Source organism: Artemia sp. Qi Xiang Cuo, chromosome 8 (assembly GCF_049724085.1).
Source record: "Artemia sp. Qi Xiang Cuo chromosome 8, ASM4972408v1, whole genome shotgun sequence".
NCBI classification, from domain to species: domain Eukaryota; kingdom Metazoa; phylum Arthropoda; class Branchiopoda; order Anostraca; family Artemiidae; genus Artemia; species Artemia sp. Qi Xiang Cuo.
Window position 1 is genome coordinate 77676645 of NC_142801.1, and position 22703 is coordinate 77699347.

At 35.4% G+C, this 22703-nt stretch overlaps 1 protein-coding gene across 2 annotated transcripts in view; it reads right to left on the minus strand.

The window, feature by feature from the left end:
- Window positions 1–3681: 3681 nt before the first annotated feature.
- LOC148949815 (uncharacterized) overlaps window positions 3682–22703 on the minus strand; it is a 125032-nt gene continuing 106010 nt past the window's right edge. For both annotated transcript variants that reach the window (XM_089093766.1, XM_089093767.1), the window contains 3 exons: window positions 13337–13527; window positions 9689–9873; window positions 3682–6360 (listed from right to left, as the gene is read on the minus strand). In XM_089093766.1, the coding sequence (XP_088949892.1) occupies window positions 5349–6360; window positions 9689–9873; window positions 13337–13527 (1388 nt within the window). In that variant the 3' untranslated portion in view covers window positions 3682–5348. The remainder of the gene's footprint in view (window positions 6361–9688; window positions 9874–13336; window positions 13528–22703) is intronic.

The following is a 22703-nucleotide window of genomic DNA, read 5'->3' on the forward strand; positions in this document are numbered from 1 at the left end:
ATTTGCATATTATGTCTTCTGTTTTTCAATGGCTGTTATTGTCCTCCTTTCTCTCTTCTGTGCGATTTTTTATTTTGTCTCTTCTTTCACCAGTTTATTGACGTAACTCCTATATAAACTTCTATCTTCTGCCACGTGGAGAAGCAGAGGATTTGGAAGCGACGAGATATTGTCTATCCATCTCTTTAGAGGGCACTTCCAGGGTGAGAACCGTATAAAGGGCATTCAAAGGCTATTTTAAGGAAACGAGGGTTGTCTATACGCTTGGTGTGTCCAGTCCGTCTAATTTTTTATAGCTTTATTCTGTCGAGAATGGCATGTTTGACCTTGAGGGTTCAAAAAGGCTTGGTGTTGGAGCTTCTATCATGATAAGTGATACCAGAAATACGCCTTAGTCATTTTATTTCAAAGGCAGCGAGCCGGCATTGATCATTTGTTTTAAAAGTGCAAGCTTTACAGGGATAAATTGCAAAATAGATGTTGGGTGAGTTGAATAACCCCAGTTTAGGTGTTATTGATAAGTTCTTGTCCATCCAGATGCGTATCAGAATTTTAAACTGGACTTCTCAAGTGCCAAGTCTTTGAAATAGGTATTGTAAGAGGTGAGTTTTCTCTACTTGGCAATACGAGGCCTTTGGTTCGGTTACAGCTACCCCAAGGTTATGGGACAGGCTTTATACCGGTCCTTGTAATAAAGACACAGCAATAGAAACGTCGATTCGACGCCCTATGCGCTATCAAGAGTTTTGGAGGATCTTTATCTTTTTTACATTCACGTTTACGTGAGCAGCGCATGGCTTTCGTTTTTGAAGCGTTGATGGCCGTCCTGAAAAGGTTGGTGGTCGTGTGGACGATGTCGGCCTGAGATTGGAGGTAATAGAGGAACTCAACAATTAGACTTAAATCATCGTCGTGAGCTAGTTTGTCTATCACTACTCCTTCTACGAGGGCACAAGACCTATATTTCTATATTTAGATCTATATTTCACAGCTTTTGGTGAGGTCTTCTCCAGTCATAACATGGCTTCTGAACTTCGCATACATGCATCTGACCATGGAGACTAATTTGGTTGAGATACTAAAGCGAAGAAGGATATGGAAGATCTCCAGATGAGGTCGAACGCTTTTTCAAAGCGTACGGAGAAGTAATAGATCCTGCAGTCAAGTTCAAGATAAATTTCCATGATCTGACAGGCAGTAAACATCTGACCGAGTTTCAACCTATTTGGTGAGAAATCCACACGATCTTCTGGAATAATTGCTGACCGTATTGCACGAATGCACCCAAGCATGATTCTTATCATTATTCTATACATATGTCGTATGTACCAACTAGCATAAAAAAAGAATATACCTACTAGCTGCAAAAAATACTTAAAAGTTAAAATAACCATAAAACGTAATAGATGGGTTTATTACGTGATTTAAGCAAAAAATTGAGACAATTTCACAAAACATGGGGAAAAATTGAAACATTCTCAATGATATCACAGATTTGAGATAGTCTGTTGAACTTCATAATGATTACCACATAAAATGTTCAATGAAGTACACTCAACTATAAACGTCATCACTAATAAAATCCAGTAAAAAAATTATAAGTATTAACACTCAAAGGCACAGATAGCAGGCATAACAACCAACATAGCTTAGTCGTGAAACACAAGCTGACAGTGATATTACAGACAATTTCAAACCCATTGCGGCACAGGAGAGAGAGTGGGTGTAATGAGTTAAAATTCCGATATAATAAAGGATTTTTAAAATCCTTCTTTACTTGGAAAAATCACACAAAAATATGACAACAAAGCTTATACAGCCCATCAATTGTATAGATAGACAAGTTACGAATTCATGAGCGATCTTAGGGTTTTTAATAAAATCCAAATATTCTATCAGAACCCTTATTATAGCAAGCAATGTTGCTAACACGATTCTCAGTTAATTAACATAAAAAAGCATTTGTTTGGAATATTAAAACAAAGTTAAGCAATAAGAGTCAGATTCCAACATTAAGAAGAATATATAGATTTGAGCATCAGAAATTGTTTCAGGGGGATTTGCCAAGTGCTTATTAAAGAAAGTGCATTATGTCCAGGTGTTTGTAAATTCTGTCGTCATGATTTGGGTGGATTTCATTAAAACCCTCTGCAGAGGACGACATAGCACCCTCTTAGTAGGTACTAGCATGCTGAATTGCATCCGTAGACCTCTTAAACTCCCAAAGTTGTGATTTTTTGGATATGTATCTCTACCCTTATTTTACCGCATATATATATATATATATATATATATATATATATATATATATATATATATATATATATATATATATATATATATATATATATATATATAAAAAATCTAAATATTGCTTGAAAACTTAGTGTGTAACACTAGCACGGCAGTACCCCAAGTTATGCCCTTATTTCTATCTATAACTCAGGGACTTTCCCTCCAAGAATAAATTCTATACGACAGTTTAATTTCATTTTTATATTTTTTTAATACATCAGTTTTTTTAGTATATAATTTTTTTGGGTCAGTTTTCAATTTTTTATTAAACAGTAATTTGTTAGACAAGTGATCAATTTTTCTTCTTCAAAACTAGAATTCGGCAGTAAAACATTGAAAATTACATTTTGCTCCGACAAAAGCAAAAAAGCTGAGCAACATATGGAAACTAAAACAAACTCGGAACACGTACTCGCAGCTCAAAGATGGCAGCCTATGATTATTGGGTCACATGTAGTCCACGGACTATATTCTGGAAGCCAGGTTTAGTGTCTTATTTCCTTTTTGTGCAAAAACGTATCGTTTTTTAGTTGCTTTTTACTTTTTTTGTCGATTGTACTTGAAAATAAAATTTGATTCCAGGTTCAACCCAATTCCCGAAAGGATTAAGCCCAAGTACGCAAAATATGTCAAATCAAGATTGATTTTTGTTTTGCTTCAGATCAGAATGCACTGGAATCCTGAAAACTCTAACTTTCGCAATACCTTGAACTTCGAGGAACAATATAAGATATTTCGGTACTGGTGTATTATGCAGGCATCGTGAAGAAGTCAAGTTTGGTTAATGTTGATGAAATTAAATAGGATAAATATGTTATAGTTTAGAAACAAATTTGGGCTATATATTTGCACATTAGGGAGTGGGGGGGGGGATAAAGCATAGCATATGCTTACTATTAAATACGTATCCTAACCTAGGTACCTTTCTCCCCCCCTAACCCCAAAAAACAATCGTCTAAACATTGTAAATCATTGAGAAACAACGCTTTGCAATCATTTATCTATAGCGGTCTTTTGCAAATAGCCCGTTTGACGGGTTTCGTGACTGGTTTCCTTGATAGAACTTATAGCGGTGGGCCCGCATAATGCACCAGTACCGGTATTTCCAGTGGTTCGGCTTAAGGTATATGTCCCCTCTGAAAAAGTGATTTTGTGACATGGCTGCAGCTGTAAAAGGGACAAAATGCACCAGATTCATTAGTCTCAGATCTATCCATTCACTCAGCTAGAATTATGATATAACTAAGACCTTTTCTTTGAGAAACAAGAAAATTAAAAAAAACTGTCTTTTTGTTCAGCAAACCTTTTCTCTAAAAAGTTTTATACACCAAAAATCTAGTTCCGTAGATGGATAGAACTGAGCCTCAGCTATGAAATGATAGCAAAATTTTATAACCTCGAAAGAGCAGAAAAATGACACAGCAATCAGTGAATAACTTCAACAATAGTAAACTGCTCTGTTCTTATTCATCCTCGAACTTACCAATACCTGGCTGTTCGCTAGGAAGGAGAAATTAACATAGTCACCATGTCGCCTCATTTGATTCAGCTGATAGAAAAACTTATTGAATTTCCTATCCTTGTATATTACACCAGATAAATAAATTAAAGTGATTAGTGCTATGTATGAAAATTATATTGAACTAGATACGGTAGGAAGTGGGGTTAGTAGTTGTCTCGATGCGGAATACAGGGCTACGCAGGGTTGTGTCCTAGGGAACACAGCAGAGGCAATGAAACTCCCTAGACTTAGATTATACAAATCTTACGCGAGTCTTAGATAAAAATATTTTATCGAATGAATGAATTTTTGTAATTTTTGGAAGTTTAGAGTGCAAGAATAGATCTGAAAATTAATATTAGGAAGACTAAGTCGCTTGGACTAGGAATAAATGAAGGTGAAGAGCCGATGTTAGGTAACGAGAAAATCGATCAAGTGGATTACCTCACTTCCCTCGGTAGTATTATTTGTAAAGACGGTGGACGCAATTAAAATATAAAAAGTAGAATAACCAAAATCAAGGGTATTTCTTCCAACTTGAAGAAAATAGGAAATAAAAATAGTTAGATAAGTCTGCAAACTAAGATTAGAATCTTGGAACCGTGGTAATGATAGTGATCAACTTTCACTCTGAAGCGTGGGTGCTTCGAAAGGCTGAGGATGATTTATAAAAAAAATTCAGAGGAATCGTAGGTCAAACAATAAGCTAAAAGAAAATGTCGTTCAATCCATTGTCTAGAGCAGTGGTTCTCAAACTGTGGTAAGCGTACCACTTGAGGGTACGCAAAAATTTTTAGGGGGTACACTGTCGGCAAACAAATAAATAAAACAATCCTTTAACTCTAGGACTTGCAATTTTATTTATATTTTAGCTATAGTTTACTTAGTACCGGTAACTGAGAAGGGGTACATATGTTTTGTGGGTAAAAAGGGGTACAGTGTCTAAATAAATTTGAGAAACACTGATCTAGAGCAATAAAGAAAGCAAGGTTAGGATGGCCAGGCCACGTTTTTCGGACGAAGGATGACATTTGAGGCCAAACGAAACACCGGTCATTCACGAATTGGGTAAGATGGGGCCATAACAAAAGAGTTAGAAGAAATTCCAACTTCAAAGGAGGGGGTAAATTACGCTTTTGATACACATGATAAAGGAAAAACATGAGAAGATAAAGGTCAAGACAAACCTCATATGTAGGCATACTTAAAGTAGCAATACTCTTCTTTCATTGGACGGAGAGATGCTAGTAGCCAGAAATTTTTACTTGGTAACTTTTATGTCAGAGCTTAAATGCTTACTTGATTTTGAGGATTTTTTAAAGGCTACAATCAGTTTTCTGGAAAAGGAAGGGGAGGGGGTACTTGCCCCTGCGAATAGTATTCTCTAAAAATAGAAAAAACTTTATGTAAAACAGATTAGAAATATGTTCATGTTTCAGTCTTGCCCAAATAAAAAGGAAAAAAGAATCCTGTGCTGAGTAAAATTCAAGTATAGCCCAAAGGATAGTAGTTACGCTTAAATAAATCAAAGCGCAAGTTACAGTTTTGATACTTATGCAAAGGCAAAAAACATGAGCAAGATAATGGCAGTTAAAACAAAGCCCATATACATACTGACTCGGGGCTCACATACTGATTTCACCGTGTAGATTTCGTCCCACAGGGATGAATCTGTTTCGGGTGTATTTAAAGAAAGCAATACCCTTTGACTGGATCCAAAAGATAAGCTAAACTCACACTTTGTAGAGTTCACACAGGTTTCAATTGGAGCAGTTACTTTGTACACAATTCGATCGATAGTGAATCTAGCACTCATGGGAGCAGCATATCGTTCGTTGTCACTAGAAAAAATGAAATAATAATAATCGTCTTGTTGAACTGTGAATGAGACCCTATTTGAAGTTGGCTCGATTGGATCCATACATTTTGGGTCAGAGTTGAGGAGCATATATTCAACAAATCCAGAGCACTTGAGCATAGCTTCCTCACTGCTTGAAAAAGAGGATCCTTCTTCAGAGTTGGAGTCAAGATTACTGGTGAAATTTATGCCACCATGGTCTTGTGCCACGCCATCATGGTTTTCCCTCCACTTCTTCGAAAACTCATTTGGGTCTTCGAATTCTCCCGAATTTTCTAGGAAAGCTTCTGTTCCCTCTTCCGAACTATCTTCAAGTCTGGGTATGTCAATGGTGCGCTCCAAGACACGACGTTTTTCCCTATGATTTTCCCCATTCAGCGAATACCATAACTTACTATTCGCCCCACTTTCATGATCTTTGCTTTGTACTTTTTTATAAATATTGTTGACTTCACTTAATAACGCCTCCTTAATAATACCAATTGTATTGATGGTAGAAGACTGAGAGTCTGCTCTTGATCCATTTTGCTCTGACAGTTCTTCTGATTGAACAGTTATATTTAATTTGGGACTAAACTTTCTTGCCTCTCTTGCAGCAACGGCTTCTTCAGAAGAGTCATTTTCTTCAGTGGATTCTTCACCAACATAGGCACAATATTGCAAGTTCTGTCGACCACGAATAACGAGCAGGGTTGTTCCATATCGTCTATAAGTAAACAATTTCAAATCACTAAAACATACAGTAATAAATCAAATATTTTAGGAAAGATTTGATAAGACTTGAAACTCGAGGGAGTTACCGAGGGAGTTAAACTCGAGGGAGTTACCGAGGGAGTTAAACTCGAGGGAGTTACTCGAGGGAGATAGACCGTACAAATCATGAAGCGAATCGTAGTGCTCATGTAACGTTATTACTTCAGCAATAGTCACATGCATGTTCTTACAGAGGTAAGACCTCTTATCAGCGATTTTACGTTTTCCCATTATTTCTTATAGTTTTGATATATTTCACATACCCCTAATTTGATACATTTCACAACCTTTCTTCCATTGAGAGTTGTTGTTGTTTCTGTTTTTTTTTTGTTAGAGAAAATATTATCTATTTACAATGAAATTATAATTTCCTTATTTTTCGACTAAATTACTTAATCAGAACTACAAGCTGAATTTAAAATTTAACTTCTATTAGGTATTAAATAAAAAAACAAGTTTTGTTTTAAACTGAAAATAAAGAGCAACATTAAAACTTAAAACTAACAAAAAATATTACGTATATGAGGGAAGTTGCCCGCTCCTCAAATACATCGCTCTTCACGCTAAAGTTTTTAAGTACTTTTGAAAAAAATTCTTATTTTTCTAATTAACCGATCCTTGTTTTTCGGGAGTCCTTCTTGAAGAACTGGGACAAAAAGTCAATCTTTAGCGTAAAGAGCGAGGTGTTGAGGAGGGGACAAACTCCTTTATATACGAAATAATTTCTGTTCATTTCAAATTTTGGTGTTGCCCCTAACTTACAGTTGAAAAAACGTGTTTTTTTATTGAATTTCTGATCGTTTTTTAAATAATGCCAGGAAATCTGACTTCCTCTCCACAGAATGATCTACACCTGAAAATTATAATTAGCATCTCCAAATGTAAAATTGGGTAAGACAAATTAATACAAATAAAAATAATTTTGAATACGAATTCTGGCAAATTCCCACAGTGCAAAATTTCCCCTAAAAAGTTCACCCCCCGGAAACTTCACTCTCCATGAAAATTCTCCCCGTGTAAAATCCCTCGGCACAAAATTCACCCTCACCCCCCCCCCCCCCCCGATAAATGTATGTATATTTCCCAATAACAAATACTATACTTAAACAATGGACAAGTTTCATAATTTAAAGACCTTTCCCCAGGGGCTTTGGGGGGGGGGGTCATGTTTTCTCTACAGGTATAGCTTTAGATCTTTCAACTTTGCTGAACAAAATGACCATATAAAAATTGTGATCGAACTACTTCGGCGAAAAAAGGGCCGTGGGGGGGGGGTAGGTGCCCTCTAATCTTTTTTGTCACTTAAAAAGGGCATAGGAACTTTTAAATTCCGTTCCAATGATCCTTCTCCCGATATTCTACGATCAATGGTTGGAAACGATCATCCCTGGGGAAAAAACACGCATCCGTAATCTTTCTTTTGGCAAAAAAATGTAAAATTCCACATTTTTAAGATAGGAGACCGAAACCTATACAGAAGGGTTCTCTGATACCCTGAATCTGATGGTGTGATTTTCATTAAGACGCATTTACTTTTGGGGAGTGTTTCCCCCTTTTTCAAAAATCAGGCAAATATCCTTAGGCTCGTAGCGTTTGATGGGTAAAACTAGACTTAATGGATCTTACATATTTTGAATCCGCATAAGAAAGCCAATTCTTTATATATATATATATATATATATATATATATATATATATATATATATATATATATATATATATATATATATATATATATATATATATATATATATATATATATATATATATATATATATATATATATATATATATATATATATATATATATATATATATATATATATATATATATATATATATATATATATATATATATATACATATTGATATCAAAATTCCGTTCTTTAGAGTTTCGGTTACTATTGAGCCGCATCGCAACATACTTACAGTTCGTTACCACGAAGTGTTTGATCATGTAGCATATCACAACTTTAAAATACAACTGATGTTGTAGCATAACCATCTTCTTTATTGATAGGGTGACGAAAATGAGAATGTTTGGAAGATTCAATTTAGGGTGAGTGAGCTTTCTAATATTTTGTTAATTCAGCACAGCGTCACTAAGCTGCTTGTGGTGCTCGTGGGTTTAAATCCTGCAAGACCTATATTAGGCTTAGTACCCACATTCGCTGGTGGTCAGCATTTATGCAGCCAAAAATGTTGAGAAAAATTTGTCTTTCAATCACTTGTTATAGACAAGTCGCAAAAAAGGATTACAGAAAATTTAAAAGTTCTATGAACATTTAAGTTAAAATCGCTGCGGTTCAGGATTTTGCCAGACTTCCATATGAGACAGGACATTGGATACAGATATTATAAACTCTAGCGGACATAAGGCCCCACAAAGATCATTTCTTTATTATATTCAGTATTCTCACTTTAATATTTATTTTCTTGTATATATCTGCACAAATAAAAAAAACAAACTATATCACTAAGCCTAATAAAAAAAAAAAACTAGAAATAAATTAAAGAAAAAACAAAACAGTAAAAGAGAACTTTTTTGTTTCACTAAATAGTCAAAGGCCAAAAAAGAGTTAAATAGAACCAAGTCATAAGTTTGTATAAATTAAATTTGCTGACTTAATTCCATCACGCTGATTTGATCAGGGAAGTGCACAGGGGGGAGGGGCCTCGGGATCCACCCCGCAAAAGATCCTAAACTGTTCTTGAATTTCTGGGTACTTATTGTACAAATTATCTTTTTTTCTCAATAGTGGTTTCCCTCCCAGTTTTTTAAAATAGTGTCGTCCCCCCCCAAAAAAAAAATCTGGGTAAGCGCCTGGATCTGATAACACCTGCCAAGGTGACAGTACAAAAATAATTATCACTTTGGCCTAGAAAACTACAAGTAGCATAGGTAAAAACAGATACATGTAGAAAACAAGATGTAACGCCAAAATCATACCTGAACAATAAATTTTGCGAGCAATACCTGCTATGCGTGTCAGGAAAGGGCTCTCCCTCCCAAAAAGCTAGTGATTATCACATTTTAAAAATATCTTAAAACATTCAGATAACTTAGTTGATTTATTTACTATTTTGACTACCCCATCCCCCTCCGTCTGGTGTGGGCCATAACCAATAAAATGCAAACATAATTTTGCATCTGATTTTCAACGTTCTAAACTCTTCCCCAGGAGAGACACGACTGAAAGACTCCTGTCTTAAACAGAATTAGCCCGTGCAGCCAACAATTTAAAGAATTTAGGGGAAGTGAATGGAAGGTTGTGACTTACCCACTGCAGGATGAAACTGTAATTTTGGAGCCTTTCAGGAGATAAAAACCCCAATATTCTTTGGTGTCGTCGGTTATAGTAAAATGGCGCAGCATAGAGACTTGATGCATGTCTGCCTCCCGTTCAGGTTTCGAGTCAATAAGATAGGCACTATATGAGGAAGCGTTTACCTCTAACACTTGTTTCTGTAATTAAACAATCAAAATATTAGACTAAGAGAATTCTGTATAATATTTTAAGTTAATTTTGTATGCTTATTAAACAAATTTGTATTATTAAATTTGTATGCTTATTAAACAAAAAAAAAATGGTATAATATATTTTTGGTTTACAAATACACACAAGAAAAAGTGTTGATGTCTGTTGAACCTTCTTTTGAAGGAGTCAACAAGGGGGATTTGCAGGAATAACATCCCTAGGAAGATTGTTTCAAATAAAAGTGCAACGCCGGACGAAGCTCATCCTCAAGTACTCGGTCTTTGGCGTGTCCTCCATTAGATAATTGGACCAAGCTGTGTGCCTTCGCGTCTGCTTTGTCGGTTGGACAAAGGGGGAACAATGCAAGAGAGTTGGTTTAAGGGAGGTGAATTCATGTACTTGCATAAAACAGCCATCGACACTACATTAAACCTTTCATTTAGATCCTGTAAAGAGTCATGTGTAGAGGCGCAGCCCGCCCTGTTTGCCCTATTCTGGATCTTCTGGAGTGGTGCTAACTGCATTTTCAGGAAACCAGCATATAGCGGGCATCCATGTTTAAATCCTTATTTTTGACCTGTCCCCAACCATAATCGGGTGTAACCCAAATGGATGAGCAAAAAGCAGAGTTGTTGGTTATCTGTCATCCTCCATCCGTAAAACGCGGCCTACCCGTCTTGATCTTTCTTTCATTATAGCCATAGAAAGTGAGATCAAGCCCCTTTTTTCTTAAGGTTAGGGTTTGTTATGAAACCAGTCAAACGAGTACCAAAAACTACTCCTTGACAACTCCTTTGGAAAACTTTTCCTCCCCAGCCTCCTTAACAAAACCTCCCAGCCCTTCGAAGTGCCCCCGTTAGAGAGCCGTACTTCTTAGCCATTGTCATTACCATGGCTTCCAATAATATAATCTAAGTTCGAAGAATTATCTTCCTATTCTTCCAATTTTGTTTAGTTGTGATAAAACACCTTGCGCCTTGGCCATTCTACGTTTTAAATCTTCACAGCATCCACCATCTTTACTGATAATACAGTCATGTAAGTGAAGCTATCTATTTGATTGATTTTCTCTCTGCCAAGCAGCACCTTTTCACCTTCATTTATTCCTAGTCTAAAGGTCTTTACATCAATTTTTAAACATATTCTTGCTCCCCGAACTCTTAAAACCTCCAAAATTCAATCATTTTGCTAAGTTTTTTATCTAGGACGATCAAATAATCTGAATAATCGTCTAGGAGAGGGTTTACCTTCCCATTTGATTCAATATTCTGACATAGGCTTTGCCATGATCCTTAGGACGAAGTCCATCAAAATGAAACATATAAATGGGGATAGGGCACAACCCTCCTAATTCAAACTACTAACCCCACTCCATGCCTAAACCGGGTCTAGGCGTTTCCCCTCTCAATATTGCGCGTGGGGAAACTTTCCAAGGGGTAATTTTCCGCGGGGGGGGGGGGTCGGGGAGGAATTTTGGGGTGGACGCCGGCTCCCACCTAGACCAGAGCATAAATATTCTTAAACATAGTACTAATCACTTTAAAAGAGTTATGTCAAAGCCGTAAAGAGCAAATTTGGAACATTTTCAAGGAGTGTTATTTCTCAAATCTGTGTAAGGAATTCAGCGACAAAAACTTAAGAGGCAATATTTGCTTCGCACGTTTTATTCTGACACTATACGCTGATTGAGGGAGCCTTAAATACTGCATAAGAAATAAAACATTGTTTAAGGACAATATTTTATAGGCAATTGAATTTTATCTGCCACTTCCTCAAAGATACCAGAGCTAATATACCTCTCGGCTCTTTACCTATTTGACAAAGTTGCACACGTTTCGTGGGAAAGCTTAAGACATGTATGAAATAAACATTTAACGCCCGATTAAAAAAAAAGGCGTATATTGACTTCTTCAGTTTACACATCTATGTTAGATCTATATTTTTTGACACGGTTTATTGCGAATATTACAAATAAACTAAGAACGAATAAAAGTTATTATTTTTTTTTTAACTAAATTTTCAGATAGAAGCAAAGAGTGAAGCGTAAAAATAATAAAATTATCGCTTTGCAGCTTATGCAGCTTATATGTAGAAAATTAGCTCAAATTAAATGACTCGTGCTATTTCTTCATATATTTAGAATATTGTATAAATAGCACTTTACTAAAAACCGAGATGGCATTAATTTTTTGAAGATTTATAATTGTCAAGGCCATATCCAAAGGAGAGGGTAATCTCCACTCCAAAACGTTTGTCCGCCTCGTAAAAACGTAATAAAAATGCATACTAACAAATTTTTTATACGTTTTTTAAGTTTTTTTATGAACATCACCCGCCCCCCCGGAAAAAGTCCTGAATACAGCCTCGATAATTGTATACTAAGAGTTATCGATATTATGGCTGGTGAGAAGCTATTAAAAGCCTTGTAAATTAGTATTTTATTTTCTGGGGGGTACTCAGGAAATTTTCGGCTCGTAAGAGAGCGTCCAGTTTTTTTGGGGGTAGGTTTTGTGTCTTTTTTGGGGTAGGTTTTGTGTTTTTGGGGTAGTTTTTGTGTTTTTTGGGGTAGGTTTTGTGTTTTTTTTTGGGATAGGTTTTGTGTTTTTTTGGGGTAGGTTTTGTGTTTTTTCGGGGTAGGTTATGTGTTTTTTGGGGTAGGTTTTGTGTTTTTTGGGGTAGGTTTCGTGTTTTTTTGGGCTAGGTTTTGTGTTTTTTTGGGGTAGGTTTTGTGTTTTTTTGGGGGTAGGTTTTGTGTTTTTCAGTAAAGTACTAGTTTTCAGAATCCTACGGATATTGGGAAATATCACGAGTCAGTTTATTTCACCAAGACTTTCTAGATACGGTATATATTACGTAGTATGCAAAACAATAACTTTCGTTTGCTAATTTTTAACTTCGCTCTTAACTTCCGTAAGAAAAGTTCCGTTGTTTCGAATTGATCTTTGCTAGTTTTAATCTTTTTCCTAAATATACATAAAATACCTCACAAACTGCTACTGCTATGAAACTGCTACTACTGGCAACCAAACTGGCGATCGAACTGCTACTGCTATGAGAGAGAGAGAAAGAGAGAAATAGGGCGGAGGAGGAAGAGGTTGCAGAAGAAGGTAAGAGAAGCAAAGTAAGAGAAGGTTTAAGAGAAGCAAAGTAAGAGAAGGCAAGAGAAGCAAAGTAAGAGAAGGCAAGAGAAGCAAAGTAAGAGAAGGTAAGAGAAGCAAAGTAAGAGAAGGTAAGAGAAGCAAAGTAAGAGAAGGTAAGAGAAGCAAAGTAAGAGAAGGTAAGAGAAGCAAAGTAAGAGAAGGTAAGAGAAGCAAAGTAAGAGAAGATAAGAGAAGCAAAGTAAGGGAAGGTAAGAGAAGCAACGTAAGAGAAGGTAAGAGAAGCAATGTAAGAGAAGGTAAGAGAAGAAAAGTAAGAGAAGGTAAGAGAAGCAATAGTGATGTAACTAACCTGACACCAAGCAGTTGAAATATGTTTGTCCATAATTCTCATGTCAGATGCCGCTAATGGTATTTCCGAATCATAATAGGTTGCATATTTCGCATGCAAAGGTATTGATACACAGATTATAGGTAGAATTATGCCCAGTACACAACATCTTGCAAGCCGAAAAGATTTTCCACACAGCTCTTTTTTCTCACCTGAAAAAGAAAATTGCTTTTTAGGGAAATAGATGAATTATTGAAATGGACCGGGGGAAATTTCTCGTATCCCTGGTATTACCAGGAATTATACCCAATAATATACGGAATACAGATTAAAACAAACTTAAAATTGTACACTTCGGAAAGCAAATGCACTTTTTGGGATTTTTCTTCCCTGTCCTTCTCAAACCTCCAAATCTGAATTTTAGGAGATAAGTAGTATTTAAGTACCGAATCACGGGAGATTGCGTTACCGACCGTGTCTCACTGATGGCGGAGGCATTTCCATTAAGCTGCTATTTAAAATATAGTTCTTAATTCTTCTGTCGTTGCATTCCGAGGGGCCCAACATTATTTCAAGGTCCAAAAAATGATTCCACATCCTATTTAGAATAGGCTAAAAGATTTCACTGGAACTCTACTCTATACGCATGAAGTATTTGGTAAGGGTAAAGAAATCTTTACGAAAATTAACTCAACACCCCCCCCCCTCCCCGGGGTAGAGGTTCCTTACTCTCCCCATATATCCTTTCCAGCTTGAATTTACAACAAATTTGGGCCTATTTATGAGTTAAGAACTTTGCAAGTCACTGGCTTGACGCTGGTCTTCTTCGTTATTCATCAAGAGAAGTAGAAATCTGTTAGGAACGAAATGGCTGTGACGTTTCAGAATCCTTGCATAATAGTTGAAATAATAGATACTAGATTCACCGTGGCATTCAATAAGATCCAAGAAATCTAATTAAAAGGGAGCATACACAAAAGCCAAATTAGGCCAGAAGCCTATGAACAAATCCTAAAATACCCAAGACAATGAACAAGTCCCAATGGGGCTTCCTCGGTCTTTCAAAATATTTCTACGGTTTTCCAGGGAATTTGATATCATTTTCTTCCGTCTTCGCTTTAAATGAAAAAAAATAATTAGCTTTTTGTTATCCCTGCTTTCAATTAAAAAAGAACTTGAGGTATTGTCATTGAAAAATGATAGGCCCCTTACCCCCTCCCCCCCATAGGCAATAACACACAGTTTTTTTTTATAAATCATATTTTTGGGGTCACTTCCGTTTCAATCTTCAATTCCCCAACCATGGATATAGTCTATAGCTACATTTTGTCTCAATAGTTTTTTGGGGGGAGGGTATAATTTTCAGAAAGACGATTATATTTCCTTTAATCTATCAGGCGTTCAATTATTCTATATTAAACATTAAGAAAATGTATCTAAAAATAGCAAAAGAAAACAAAATTCTACAAACTTACGATTCAGCTGTCGCAACAATCTGTTGACAATCAACTTCAAAATCCAACTGAACCTGTATAGTGTATGAGTTGTCTTCAACTTACAAAAAAAATTTTTGACTACGAATGGTGTAAGAATATTATAGCCATTGGGAAACTGTAAGCAAAAGGTTCTAATCTCAATGAAACAGCTTATGATAACCAACTGTAAGTAAGGTGCGACCCAGCTCAATAGTAACCGAAACTCTAAAAAACGGATACCAAGTTTGATACCGATATATAGATCGAAAGAATCAGATTTTTATGCTGATTTCAAATATATAGAATTCATCAAGCTTAGTGTTACCCATCAAAAGTTACGAGCCTGAGAATATTCGTCTTATTTTCGAAAAAGGGGCAAAAAACACCCTAAACGTCAAGAGAATCTTAATGAAAATCACACCATCAGATTCAGCGCATCTGTTGTAGAGATTTACTACTCCTATATGCAAAAATATGGAATTGCAAAAATATGGAATTTTGTATTTTTTTTTGTCTACCAGAAGAAAGATCAAGGATGCGTGTTTATTTTTTTTTCCAGGGGTGATCGTATCGACCCAGTGGTCCTAAAATATCGCAAAAGGGCTCATTCGAGTGGAAATCAAACCACCTAGTGCCCTTTTTGAGTGACCAAAAAATTGGAGGGCAACTAGGCCCCCTCTCACGCTCATTTTCCCCCGAAATTCACCGGGTCAAAATTTTGAGATAGTCATTTTGTTCAACATAGTCAAAAAATTTAATAACTGTGTCTTTAGGTGTAAAATGACCCACCACAGTCCCCGGGGGTAGGGCTGCAAGTTGTGAACTTTGCGCATTGTTTACATATAATATTTGCTATTGGGAAGTATAGTCATTTTTGTTTGGGGGGGTTGTACTTGGGGTGGATTTCTAAGGGGAGAACCTCCCTTTGGTAAGGAAATTTCTCATGAGTGAATATTCTAGGGGAAATGTTACATCGGGAGGTTTTGACAGAATTACTATACGAAATTCTTTTTAATTCTCTTACATTCTCTTTGCAAAATTTTATTTGGAGATGTTTCGGGGGAATTATCCGGGGGCTTTTTTTCAAGCGTTTTGTTTTCAGGGAAATAATTTCAAAGGAAGGGGGCATTTCTGGAGTGATCGATAAGCCGATCAGAGATTAAAGTCTTATTCCAATGAAAAAATGCTAAGGAGAATTTTTCAGGGTGAATCGTCCACGAGCAATTTTACAAACAGGGGGGGATTCTCAGCGAGGAAGGAACTGTCTGAAGGAATTTGAAGGAGGGGGGGATGTACTTTACGTTGAATAAAATTTCAACTGAAGTTTTCCGTGTGGGGGAGGGGTATATTTCATAGAGGGTGAGCCAGATTTACCAGCATTATTTGAAAAACGAACAGAAATTATACCATATTGAGGAGGGTGTCCCCTCCTCAATACCTTATTCTTTACACTAAAGTTTGGCTGTTTAGTAAGATTGAAACACAAGGGCTGTTTAATTAGAATAGGAAGCATTTTTGAAAAGTGCTAACAGCTTTATCGTAAAGAGCTAGGTATTGAGGAGGGGGCGACCCTCCCTATCCAGAATAAATCTGCCACAATTAATATGCAAATTTTGTTTTAATTTTTCATGCACGGTGAGCCAAAATCGAACCTGCATCAGTTGAAAAACGTTCAGAAATTAAATAAAAAACTAGTTTTTTTTAATTGAAAGTAAGGAGCGACATTAAACGACATTAAATCATGTACGGTGAGCCAAAATCAAAACCTGCATTAATTCAATAACTTTCAGAAATTAAATAAAAAAACTAGTTTTTTTTTAACTGAAAGTAAGGAGCGATATTAAAATTTAAAACGTTCAGAAATTATTCCGTATATGAATCGTCCACTCCTCAATGGCGCGCTCTTTACGCTGAAGTTTGACTTTTTGTTTCACAATTATTTTTTTTTTAAAAATAAAAAACTTTAGCGTAAAGAGCGAGGCGGTGAGGAGGACAGCCCCTTTCATATACGGAATAATTGCTGTTCGTTTTAAGTTTTAATGTCCCTCCTTACTTTCAGTAAAAAAAAACTTGTTTTTTTATTTGATTTCATTAAGACGTTATTTTTGTCTACATATGACGAACCGTGTATATTGCAATTGTATCTGTCTGGTTTATATGCAAAGTAACACAAGCGACGAAAATTAACAAACAAGTGAGCAGTGAAGAATAGTGGTATACAAAGTAATATTTGGCAGGGATAGTCGCTAGTGATATATCACTAGGGGAGACATTATGATTGGGTGATTTTCGGGGATTCGGAGAACCAATTTTTTTTTTCGGGGTGACAAATAGATTTTCAGGGATAGTGCAAGCCCTGCTTGATTTCTAATCAGGAAAATCCAAATACTTAACCGCACGAGAAAAGAAAAGCTCCGACTTTACGGTTAACACTATAAAGAATTGTCGCAAAATTAATTCAAAGACAGCCGAACGCCGCCTCTGCCGGCGGCGGCTCGCGTGCGGGGCACCGGAGGCTTTGCGACATTTCAGCGGTGGTAAAAAGGGCCTCTCGTTGGCGGCGTTCAGTCGGTGCGCCAGCGTGGCGCCGCGATCTATCTGTAACTGCTTGTCCGACAGTTTCGAAAGCGTCGCTTGTAGTTGAGTCTTCCCTGGGTATATTTGCAATGACGACATCTTTGTTTATGGGAAATACTGAACAAGCCTTGAATCCGTTTTTTATAGTCTCTGCAGATGTTTCTATTTAACATCTTAATCATATTTAAAAGCCTACTAATACCCCAGAACAAAAAAAAAAAAAAAAAAAAAAAAAAAAAAAAAAAAAAAAAAACAGTCACCTGTTCTTTCGTGGTAGGACAAACTTTCAGTACCCCTAACCATAACGAAAAGTACTTACTTTACACATCCAGTTCACAAACAGACACTCTTTACTCGAAGGACGTCATTTCCACACTGACTGACGAAGATAATCTAGAGCGCCATCTAGGATTTTCTCAGATTTTTTTGTCACACCACCTGTCGTCAAAAGTCAAAAGAAACATTTTTCTATGGTTGTGTCAATGTCACCCCCTGATTATCAATCTGACCCCAGTTGACGGTTATATATATATACATATATATATATATATATATATATATATATATATATATATATATATATATATATATATATATATATATATATATATATATATATATATATATATATATATATATATATATATATATATATACACACACACATATATATATATATATATATATATATATATATATATATATATATATATATATATATATATATATATATATATATATATATATATATATATATATACAGCTAAAGTAAAAGGCATGGAAAAAAGTCGGAGGTAGTGACGCACAAAAAAGAAGCACAAAGATATATATATATATATATATATATATATATATATATATATATATATATATATATATATATATATATATATATATATATATATATATATATATATATATATATATATATATATATATATATGTATTTTCACAATTTACTCCTTGTGTAAATTCAGATTTTAATATTTTAATGGCCAGTCATATTGTTACCTTAATCAGCTCGAAGTTGCTACTCTTTCAGGTTGTCCAAAAAAAAATTGTAAATTTTATTTTTGGCTTCTTAGAAGATATTTTCACGTATTCTTTTCTTATATATTATTTTATTGGAGTTCATTTAATCTACTTAATGAATTTAGTCTATACAGTCTATTAGTTTTTGTGTTCTATAGTGTTTGTTTTATTTGTATTTTTTGTTTATTATTATTAGACTGTTTTTTTGCTTTTTATTTTCTTTTCTCCATTTTGCTCTTCCCTCTACGAGTAAGTGATTTTTTCTTCTCTGAATAATTGACTCGTTTGTCTTCCTCCCTTCTTTAGAGGCCAATGAGCCTTTGGGGGAATTGTAAAATGTAATATTATATGTGTAATTCATGATGAATAAATCTTATCTTCTTATGAAGTCACTGCACATAAACTGTTCTTATTAACGATTTTGTTTATGAATGTGTACGTCTGACGTCTTGCATTGTTCATAGATGCCCAATTCTAGAAGTATCAGGAACACACCTTTTGTTTAACCAACTCGATAATAAACTGGCAATGTTACTACTTATCAACAGCTTAATGTGCAATAATTATTACCCGTACTAAAAAGTAATATTTTTGTAGATAAGGTGATACTTTTCCTCCTTTTGCATACAGCGCTGTAAACAGGAGTCCTGAGTGGAATGGAAAATTTTACTTCTATCCAGGTTTTGTATGTGGTTGCCAGCTTTTGTTGGATTCCACTGGCCCACGTGGCTAAAATCCTTTGCCCAAATTAGCTCAATCCGGCTAGGTTAGGCTAATTTCCGTTGTTTCATAGACAAACTTTTTCTTGTTTTTAATTACTTGATTAGAGTGGTTTTTATAAATTTAATAATCCAAGTTACGATTTTTTCCATCAAAGCCTGGTAGGCTAGCACTTGAGCTGCGAGTCGGTTTCAAGTAGTCGGAGTCGTTTGAGGCGTCTAAGTAAGAGCTGGTAACAAAGGTACCACTAGCAAGGTTCTCAGCGAGGGAGGGGCGGAGGGCTGATTGGCTGGTTAATTTTACCAACGATTTAATTTATTTTTTTATACAAACAGTCATTTTTTATTTCCGTTTTAACCAGCCCCTTTTCAAATGCGACTCCGCTATAATAGATTTCTGCAATTATAACTGATACATATAATGGTTAAAGCATATTTAATAAAGGAACTATTGATGCAACATGCTCTTATGTTACAAATAATATCTAGAAAGGGATAAAACAAGACTTATCTTCTCGTGGTCCAGGATTTTATACCAAAGACCCAAGGCAATTTTATGCCCATCAATATTTTTTCGTTAAATAAAACTATATAAGACACTGTAAATCAATTTTTAATCAAGTGTAGCTCCTTTCTCGGCAAACAGGTGAGTCCACATCCATGGAGCGTGGGACCACTCCTAAAATTCTTTGAAATTAATGTATTATATTTGTAAGATAATTCACATATTTATTTTAAACCCCCTCCGCCCCCAAAACCAATCCCTACATACATGTCTAGAAGAGGTAAGTAATATTCCGCGTGGTTCAATGATGATCTATTTTTATGGCTTTCCTCTCGTAGCACATTGGTATAAAAATTAGCCCTCACTGGGATAGGCTAAGCATCAGGTATTGGTACTTTTAACTTATTGCTATGTTTCTTTGTTTTACCTGTAGATATACTCAACTGAAAATTTCATGATGTGTCCCCCTTTTCCTACTACCACTACTACTACTAACAACTCATCACAGCAACAAGCCGCAAAGGGCAACATAGCTACGCACGCTCCTCCTCCATCCCAGTATATTCAAAGCCTCCCTCTTTACACCCTCTCAGGAAGTTCCCATTTGCTTTAAATCTTTCTTTATGACATCCTCCCGCCCCAGACGAGGACGACCTGCTCCCCGTTTAGCTCTAGACAGTTGGCCCCCTTTTTCCTATTATTTATAATCTATTCCAAATAAATATTAAACCAAAGTTTTTGATGGAAGTTTTGATCAATAATTTAGTTTTTATTTTTGATCAAAGTTTTGTCCCACCGAAATGTCGCCTCTCTTAAAAAAACATTTTACACCCATATCTGATAAAGCGTGTGCAATGAGGGCTTTACCCTTCCTCTAAATCTAAAAAGTATATATGACTTCCTCTGATCTCTTTTATTTTTCACAAAATCAGCATTATTGATGTTCTTTCGTTTCATTTTACCCCTCCCCAATCCCCATTCCAAATTTATTCCTTTTAAAATAAACTCCTGCATATATGCCTGCAAGTGCAACAGTCAGGTATACATATTTAACAGTACATATTTAATAGTAATATTTAATAATACATATTTAATAGTAATAGTAATAATAGTAATAGTACGGTACGATTGCAGCAAATATTACCTATAAAAGGGCAAAATACAATTGATTTTCTTATTATTCACAATTTCAGATTCTTACAATTTTATATGCATCAATATTCTATTTTGTTTTTCCTCCACCAAAATTATGCATAATCAAGTACTGTAAAACATAAAAAAAAGGTTTTTTCAACTGAAAGTAAGGAGTAACAATAAAACCTCAAACGAACAGAATATATCCCAAACGTGAAGGGGCTGCCCCTTCCTCAAACCTCACTCTTTAAGATAAAGTCTTTAAGTTCTTTAAAAAAAAATTTTCTCAGATTTCCTTGCGTTTCAGGAGTTGTTCTTATAGAATAAAAAAAAACAAGTTTTTTTTAACTGAAAGTAAGGAGCGAGATTAAAACTTAAAACGAACAGAAATTATTCCGTATATGAAATGGGCTGTCCCCTCCTCAACGCCTCGCTCTTTACGCTAAAGTTAGAATTTCTGTTCGTTCTAAGTTTTAATGTCGCTCCTTAGTTTCAGTTAAAAAAAAACTTGTCTTTTTATTTAATTTTTAACGTTTTTGAATTAATGTAGGTTCTGATTTTGGTTCACCGTACATGAATAATTAAAACAGAATTTGCATATTAATTTTACTTTTATTTGGTTAAATGGCTTTCTCAAAAGTTGTTTAATTTTATTTACGAACGTTTTTATTAGTAATAAATATACGTAACTTACGAATTAACTTACGTAACGAACTTCTATATTCGTATATTTTTATTACGTATACTGGGGGGTTCGCCGCCTGGTCAATACCTCGCTCTTTACGCTAAAGTTCGAATTTTGTTCAAATTCTTTGAAAATGACCCCTTAATCACAAAGGCCGTTAATAGCTCTTATGAAAGTACTAAAAAATCTTTGGCTTAAAGACCGAGGTATTGACTAGGGGGCGAACCCAATCATATACCTAATAATGTCTATTCGTTTTAGGTTTTGATGTTGCTCCTTACTTTCAGTTGAAAAACTTGTTTTTTTTTGTTTAAATTCTGATCGTTTTTTTTAAAATAAAGCTGGGAAATCCGGCACCCCCTTTGTAGCAATGTCCCTTCCCCCATTAAAACTTCCTCCACGGGAGACCCTCCCACATAACCCCCGACCCCCCACTACCATAAGAAATCCCCCCTGAAAACATCTGTATACTTCCCAATAACTAATACTATATGTAAACATTGGGCAACTTTCATAGCTTTCATAACTTTCAGCCCTCCCCTCGGGGACTTTTGGGGATTAAGTCATCTTAAAAGACATATTTATTATATTTTCGACCATGCTGAATAAAATGGCTCTCTATAAATTTTGATCGGGCGACTCTGGGAAAAAAATGAGCGTGGGAAGGGGCCTAGTTCCCACCATTGTTTTGGTCACTTAAAAACGGCACCAAAACTTTTAATTTCCGTTCGAATGAGCCTCTCACGATATTCTAGGACCACTGGGTTAATACGATCACCCCTGGGAAAATAAAAGAAACAACAAAAAAACAAATAAACACGCATCCGTGATCTTTCTTCTGGCAAAAAATACAAAATTCCCCATTTTTGCAGATAGGAGCTCGAAACCTCTACAGTAGGGTTCTCTGATACGCTGAACCTGATGGCGTGATTTTCATTAGGGTTTTAGGTTCTTTACTTTTAGGGGCATAACTTTTAGGGGATGTTTCCCTCTTTCTTCGAAAATCAGGCATATTTTCTCAGGCGCGTAACTTTTGATGGGTAGGACTAAACTTGATGAAGCTTATATATTTGAAATCGGCATTAAAATCTAATTCTTTTGATGTATCTATTGGTATCAAAATTCCGTTTTTTTTAGAGTTTCGATTGAGGAGGAAGAAGCCCCCCTCATATACTGGATAATTTCTGTTGGTTTGAAACTTTATTTTTAACAAATCCGAACGTAATTATTTATTAATTTATGTAGGTATTTATTTATTTAT